Consider the following 8574-nt stretch of genomic DNA (forward strand, 5'->3'; position numbering starts at 1 on the left):
TTTTAAATAAATTACACAAACAAACAACAGTTTACTTACACAACACTCCAGTACGGAATTGTATAGTAAATTTGTCCTCGTTGTATTTGTAGTCGTTGATATAGTTTGTGGTCCAGAGTCGGCGTTGTTCTTGCCACTGGCATACAACTGGTGGTTCGGTCCACATTATTTCTTGAGGCAATCTATAATATTCACAACAATGCAGGTAATTAACCACAAGTTTATGGAATTAGCCCAACATTACATAGTCACTCTGTCGCGCGTGATCAAGAGCGTACAGGATTGAAAGATTTAGAGCGAGTTCAAATAAGTGCGACCAAATTTTTAGTGAAGTTTCGTCTTTCGACTCACGTACGCGATGGATTCTGACAAAGAAACACTTTTACTTATTTTGTTAAAACTGAAGAAGAAATTTAAAAGAATACCAGAACGTTTTAGAATCCGTTCGTTACCCTTATTTTGTCAAAATAATAAAAATAAAATCGGAATCATTGGGTCAGTTTATTTAGCTCGGTTAGTTTGGTTCGCGGTGTAAACTGAAGTATACGAAAGGATGCATCGGCTGCGTGAGCTAAGCTAAGGTAGCTCAGGTCTGCGTATAAAGGCTAGCGCAGGATAGATCGCGTGAAACTGGCGCGTTGGAGTGCGCGATTGATGAGTGCAATTGGACGATCTTTCCCTGTTCCTTCCATCATCTTTACACACGCGCTCAATCGGGCAAGTTTGTTGTATCACGCGCGATAGTGCCCGTGTAAAGACCGCTATTGCATCTACTTGCCAAGTTTCAGTGAAACCGGTTATTTTTTTATAATATCAAGTGACGGGACGAACAAGTCGTGCGCCTGATGGTAAGCTACACGCCTGTCCATAACAGTTGCAATACCACTCAGAGCTTGAAATTGCAAAGATCTGAGGGGTGCTGCCACTGCGCCCGTCACCTTGAGACGTAAGTTGACAAGTCACATGTGCTTGTAATTTCACCAGCACCCTTACCCTTCAAAACCGGAACACAATAATGTTCACATTATTGCTTGGTGGCAAAATTAGGTAAAGTGGCAGTACTTCCCTGGACGAACTCTTTCACAAGGAGCTCTACTGCTACTAAGCATTAATTAATTGAAAGAGGGTAATATCCAATAAACCGGAATCATCCTTTAAGTTACTACCCTTAAAAGCCTTTCGAATAAAAAAAGAATCACAGAAATTGGTTCACGAATGTCGCAGAAATCGCGTCACATAATTTAGCCGAATTCAGAACCTGAGACTTTTTTGAAGTCTGTTAAAAAGGACGAAGGGCTATCCGTAGCCTTTGTGTAATAAAGCAACATGTGATCATTATGTCAAAAGTGCTCAATAACGCATGGAAATCATATAAATAATATACCCTAAGTACAATAAACAAACTATGCATATGTACGTGAAATTTTATATAAACAGGGTTATTTCTGCCACCCGCTAACTAAAATTCGGCTAAATGACAAAATAATTTTTTGAGACATCTTATAAAACCCTAACCCAGTTTTAGAATATTGAAATGGTTTAATGATATTTTAGTTAAGTTAGGGTAAGTTCCGATAAGTCGAAAAAGTTAACTAATTTTAGCTGTTTTTAAAAGAGAATTTTGTGCTCCATTTTTTGCTATTTAAATGTACAATTGTTAGGTATTTATCATCATTTTAATTTTTATTTATTTATTTATTTAATAGTTTATTGTACAGGAAAAATACAACAAGTCACAAAGAATACAAGCGAGATTAAAAACAAAAGGTTCTGCTTATTTCTATAGTGCGCGCGGAACTAGCTGGCCGCGCCTTAGGTATGTGAGCGGTGGGACGGGGAGGCGGGGGCACTTGATGTCATTACTCAGAATACTCAGTTCGGCGCCGGACTTCGCGGCGGCAACACACGTTGACAGTTCTGGCTAGTTTAGACAAAACGCACAAGAGATTGCAATGTCAAGATGAGTCCGCCGATAAAAAGACAATCTAAGGAAATAATATTTAAAGTGCATACGTTTTTTAAAAAACGGAAAGCCGATGTCAATAGTTTAGAATATAAAACTGATGCGAATATTCATAAATTAGTGGCAGAAGCAACCGGGATATCAGAACGAAGTGTAAGGAGAGTGATTGCTCAAAGTAAAACATCCTTGCAAAATACAGGGGAAGCAAAATTTAGTTCTCCACGAAGGCCAAAAGAGATAAAAAAGAAAATACAAGTTGATGATTTTGATTTAGGAGTGATAAGAAGAAAAATAAATCAGTTTTATACGGTACAGAAAACAAATCCAAGTCTACGAAAACTAAATGCTGTGTTAAAAGAGGATAATATTTTAGATTGCGGATTAACTTATTTAAGAGAACTTTTGCACAAACTGGGATATTCATTTAAAAAATGTAAATCGAAGAGATCCCTTTTATTAGAGAGACCAAACATTGTTGAATGGCGAGTGAAATATTTGAGGGCCATAAGAAAATTCAGAGAAGACAAACGAAATATATTCTTTTTGGACGAAACTTACGTTAACCAAAGTCATAATGTCCAAAAATGTTGGCAATCTTCGTCGGAGCCTGGTGTTTATGCAGATATAGGCAAAGGAAGGCGTTTAATAATAGTTCACGCTGGTAGTCGGAACGGGTTAGTTGACGATGCTCTGCTAATTTTTAAATCAGATTCAAAAACAGGAGACTATCATGGAGACATGAACTCTACAAATTTTTACAACTGGGTTGATCGAAAGTTAATACCTAAACTTCCACCTAACTCAGTCATAGTTATGGACAATGCAGCTTACCACTGTGTGCAAGTTGAGAAGAAACCGACTATGTCCTGTATGAAAATTAATATGCAGAATTGGTTGCAAAATCATAACGTGCCCTTTTCTCCCACGATGGTCAAAGCTGAACTCTTGGGCTTGATTAATACGACCCAATCAGAAAAAATATACACGATTGATGAACTTCTGAAAGGTGCAGGTCATACTGTTCTAAGACTACCTCCATATCATCCAGATCTCAACCCAATCGAGCTTGTGTGGGCAAATATAAAAAATTGCCTGGCCAGAGATCACATTAATGCTACATTGGACGAGAAAATTACAATACTAACAAGACTATTTTCTGAATTTTCTGCCGAACAATGGCAAAAATGCGACGACCACGTACAAAAAAACGAACAAGAATACTGGAATCATGATATGAGATATGATACTGTGATGGACGAATTCATTATAAACTTACAAGATGATTCTGACTCAAGTTCAGACAATTCAGAATCAAGTGATTCAGAGGATAATATGTCAGAGTAATTTCAAATCTATAAATACAAAGTCGTGTTAGTTACACTAATTAATTAATAATAATTTCATAAATGATTCAAATATGTCGGAAGAATTTCATTTAATTTGTTTTTGGTTTATTTTACTTTTAATTGCAATGTACGGACAACAGCAAGTCCATCAATACATAAATGTCAAATTTATCCAATCAATTTTATACTCTATTCCCTGGACTTTAAGTTGAAAATCAATTGAGGAAATCTGACAGTTTGTGGCGGCCTGATGTGCTGCCGACTGTACATTGCAATTAATTAGATAGGTATAATATAAACTTGTAAAAGTTCAATTGGCTTTAATTTTTTCTTTTCAATAACTGAACAATTATTGTTCACGATATCTCGAGATTGGTCGTCACTGTCTAATCTCATGTGCGTTGCGAGCAGCAAGCAACCCGCCCCCTCACCCCTGTCCCTACCTAAGGCGCGGCCAGCTAGTTCCGCGCGCACTATAATAGAAATTTCTTCCTGCAGACCTAAATACACGACACTATAACTAAAAGAACGGCATATGTGCACAACAAAACAAGAAAAAAAAAATTAAATTGGAATGTGTTTAATTTGGAATGTATTTTGCTGCAATTTTACAAATATTATTATTACTAATTTTTTTCTTTTTCTTTTCAAATTTTTAAGTTTTATTATTATTATTGCTACTTTTTGAATTTACACTAGCATTCAATAAACTCTAAACTCACTATGTCACGTCATGCTTTTTTTTCAGTGATATCCTATAATTGGCAACACTAGTTTTTAAGTTCTACAATGTATGCTGTTGGATGTCATTTATAAATAAATAAATAAATCGCATATTTGACCATTTGTCACTTAGCCGAGGGCGTGTTATAGGAGAGAGTCTACCACTTTACGTGCTGAAAAGAGGGGCTCTGCGGCCTCACCGGCGAAGACGGTTGGTGCGTGAGGTACGGGACTGACTAGCGATCTGGTTGGCCTTCAAAGTGGCGAGAGTAATTGGGTCGTCAGGGTCGCTGAGGACTTTACTTGGCCGACGGGTCCTACGTACGCGGTGGGGGTGTTCCCTGCGGGGGTCGTAGTTGGATGTCGCAAGACTGTGGTATTACTAACATCATAAACAGCTTTTGTTCAGTAACTTTAACTACATAATCTGTTTGATTATATTTTCATACAAAAATAAAACTATTTAGGTATGTAGATTACTATTAACGGTGGTAACGATAACTCTGTGCAATACGGGGGGTCGTCGGAAAGGACGCTAGCACGTTTGAACTTATTACCTTGCTACAATAATATACATCTAAAAAGTGTCAGATAGTACAAAAAAGACTTATAAGTTTATTTTTGGTATATTTATCACGTATTCTCAAAAGTCAAAGAACAAAAGTGTTAAGATGTTAGTCATCTAGTATGCAAGGTTGTTAGTATTTAAAAAATAACCCCGTATAGTAATATAACATAAGATATTAGGGAGGTATTACTTACTCAATGTGTACTATAGCTAGTTTCTCATACTCTGTTTCGATTTTTTTCATTTCGGCTTCGATCTCTTCGGGTGTGCGCGTTGTCCCAGGGGAAGGGGGTGGCGGTGTGCGGTACTGGACTTTGTAGTCCAAGGCTTTAAGCTCCTTTGGAAGAATTACTGTTGGAATGAGAATTATATAATAAGTCGTAGTTTAGCCAATGCAATGGTCGAGTATTATACAAGCCCAGAGTAGATATGTGTGCTAATCGTGAAGTCGTTTTTTATTTTAGCGTCAAATACACAGCGAGCGGGTTCGGGTCGGGCGCGTGTCGGGTCTGATTCTGTGTATTTATATCATCGAGTATATAACCAGAAATAGAGACGAAATGTCATTTAATTTGTTTGAAAATCATTCTGCCAAATTCATTACATCAGCCTGAATTCGAAACAATTAACACTACCAGTTAAAACGACCAGTTTAACATTTAAATAGGTTGATTTGGGACATTTTTTTCGTGGTTTTTGTATTAGACCCGTCGTCCATTTATTTGTAAGTCAATGGATGAAATAGATAAAATTGACATGTTAAAACAAACGACAAGAATCGGTAAATTGCGTAATCTAAATTACCTCCCAAGGTATGTTCTTTCTCCATACAATAACAACTATGGAAAGCGTGTCTGGAGATATACATATGTTACCATTACTCCTTAATAAATTGCCAAGTGACGTTTTTGATAAACTTATAGGTAAACCAAAAAATTGTAAGACGATCCTTAAGTCGATTCATTTATCACATAGTTAAAGTTATTAGTTTTTAAGTGTAAGTTGCGTAAATTATTAGATACGTATAAGTATTGGTCAGTAATTATTTTGTTAGACGCCTGATAGCATGTGATGGCAGCGATACATACATCTGTTAATGGTTTTTATTCGCTGTCTTGTGTTCCTTTTTCTAAACTTTTTAATTGTGATTTTAAAACTTTAAAATATGTTAAAATATAATATATAATATAAAATATAAATATAAATGTTAAAATAATAAAAATAAATAAATAAATAAAATAATTGCATTTACTATATTTAGTAAATGCACGTAAAAACGCAAGCAAATATGAAATAACGAAATGACGTAACTCCCTGCCTACTCAGAGACCTTTTTTTAGAATATTTTTATTAAACTTTCAGGGTCTATCGAGTTCTTAGGTTTCAGGTCAGGAGTTTCAGGGTCTGTTGTTAATATTTTAGAAAGCATTGGAAAAATATTGAAAAAAAACATTTGTTCGGGAAAACCGCATTTTCACTATGTCCTATATGTAGAACAACGGCACTATATTAAGAAGACTTTTTAAAATTTTGAACGGTTGTAAGTAGACTAATTAGCAATTAAGTTAAAGGAATATTTGAATAAAATATTATTTATTGCAAATAAAAAAAACACATGAATTGACATTGTCAACTTATGTCTCAGGGTGACGGGCACAGTGGTAGTGCCCCTCAGATCTTTGTAATTTAAATCTTTGAGTGGCACTGCAACTGTTATGGATAGGCGTATAGCTTATCATCAGACCAACGACTTCTTCGTCCTGTCACTTGATGCTATAAAAAAAAAACACCGACAACTCAGATTTTGTATAGTTTTTATTATTACAACCAATTTTTTTTGCAGTGTGACTGTTTTAAACTGTTATGCCTTTCATTCCCTTATAGACAATCTGAGAGACCTACCAGTTTTCAAAATTTGTGTTCTATGTGTACAGTAAACAAAAAGAATATAGTCATCGATATACCTACTGCTGGTAGACTCTATACATTGCCCATTCCGTAGTATCTATTGGTAAATAGGCGGGTTGCAAACGCTAAACTTTGGCTCAAACTTGTGTTTTGCTAATGATAAGCAAGATAATTATATTGCTTATCATTAGCATTCTGGCAACTGAGGACCTGTGATCGGAGTGAAGGTGTTTGAAGTGCCTCTGACTCGACTACAAACACGTCTACGTGAACGCGTCATGGATCTCAGATGTCCTCTCGATCGCGACGGAAATGATGATGAACTGGCGAATACTTCCGAATTATCGGTACACGCTGGAGAAGACACAACAGCATCCGATATATCGCGCTGTTATTGCAATAGTGTTGTAACTCAAAATATGTGAAATTCAAGATTATAGTATTGGTATACGTACAATTTGATTCTCTACACGCCAATGAAACCGTTGTTAGAATATTGTAAGAAACAATTAAAAGATATCTGCTTAACTCAAAATGAGATAAACTTTTTATGAGCTAGTTCTGGAAAAAACAGTCCTACTCAAAAATAGGAAATTATTCTTTCCCTTTTATTTTTGAACACATTTGGCAAGTAGAAAATTGTTTACGTGTCTGTAATAGCCTTTAACCTATACATGTTCTTTTCTAAATCTTTCACAAGAAGAGAATAATTGGTTTTTCATCGACTCTGAAAGAATACCCTTTTTAGTTAATACACTATTATATTCACAATACGATATGTGCTTCGTCGTTTCAATTGCTATCTGACTCAAGTATGTTAGTTTGATTGCGATTCGGTAGCCTATATTGAAGATCGTCATCGGAAACGTCACCATAAAACAATCTTGGAATCATTGAACGTTTCTAATAGTTCTAATATTCATTATCTAATCTGTCAAATCATAATCTATCATAACTTAAGAAGAAATATATAATTTGAAATATATATATATATATATATATATATATTTGAAAGATTTAGTTTATGTACTCTGTAAAGAACATGTATAGGCATACTTAATATCAACTATCTACATTTGTTCTTTACAAAGGACATAAAGCTTTCTAGGTTATTTTTCGCTAAGTATTTATTTTTTTTCTGAAAAATATCTATCTACACAATTAATTTATTAATTATACAAGTCATTTAGGATAAGATATGGCTTAATTAATTAAATTTTGAAATGATGTAGACTGACTAACTTAGCTTCGCACATACGTACTCCCTCAGATGCTATTTAGAAAAAAATACAGATGACAAAAACCTTTGTCTGTTGTTTTGACAACTTAGAAAGCGTATAAATGGTATTAACAAAATGGTAAGCTTGCCACCTAGTTACGACAGGAGAATTTTTGGAGAATTTTTAGGAGAATTTTTGGATTTCTATGTACTACTAAAGCACTAAATGGAGAGACACCCCGTTTACACGTCCCACTTCTGGGCATGTGTCTCATCTCAGGCAAGGGTTAGGCCATAGTCGGCTATGCTGTCTCAATACGGGTTGGAGACTTCACACTTTTTCCGAGGGTTGTGAACCTTCTTCAACGCGCATGTTTCAACACGATGTTCAAATTAAAATTCGCACCTACCGATTCGAACCCAGAACCTCTGCTTGAGAGGCAGTAGGTCGAACCATTAGGCTATCACGGCTTTTTAAAATAGTACGAAATTACAAAGATAATGATAACAGTAATTGATTAAAAGAAAATAAATTTTGGCAACGCCGATTTTACGCCCGGCCAAATTCACAAGCGGCGGCGGCGGCGTGGCGTGAGTTTCATTAATCTTTTTCATGGTTCATTTTGTATGATTCGCACCATTAATACAATAGTGTATTTACTTAAAAAGTGTATTTTCCCAGAATCGACGAAAAATGAATTACTAGTATAATAACAATAAAAGAGAAAAATACTTTCATATTTTTGAATAAGGACAATTTTGGGCAGAACTAGCTCACATAAAGCGTGTCTAATTTTGAGTTAAGTAGTTAAGTGGATATCTTTTAGTTTTTTTTTATCATATTCTA

The 8574-nt window shown here is 35.3% G+C and overlaps 1 protein-coding gene across 3 annotated transcripts in view; it reads right to left on the reverse strand.

The window, feature by feature from the left end:
- The window catches only part of LOC113232262 (axonemal 84 kDa protein-like), an 83703-nt gene that overhangs the window by 17546 nt on the left and 57583 nt on the right, over window positions 1-8574 (reverse strand). For all 3 annotated transcript variants that reach the window (XM_026466933.1, XM_026466931.1, XM_026466932.1), the window contains 2 exons: window positions 4795-4951; window positions 40-182 (listed from right to left, as the gene is read on the reverse strand). In XM_026466933.1, the coding sequence (XP_026322718.1) occupies window positions 40-182; window positions 4795-4951 (300 nt within the window). The remainder of the gene's footprint in view (window positions 1-39; window positions 183-4794; window positions 4952-8574) is intronic.

The sequence above is a fragment of the Hyposmocoma kahamanoa genome, unplaced genomic scaffold (genome assembly GCF_003589595.1).
Source record: "Hyposmocoma kahamanoa isolate Upper Pololo Valley unplaced genomic scaffold, ASM358959v1 67, whole genome shotgun sequence".
Taxonomy (NCBI): Eukaryota; Metazoa; Arthropoda; class Insecta; order Lepidoptera; family Cosmopterigidae; genus Hyposmocoma; species Hyposmocoma kahamanoa.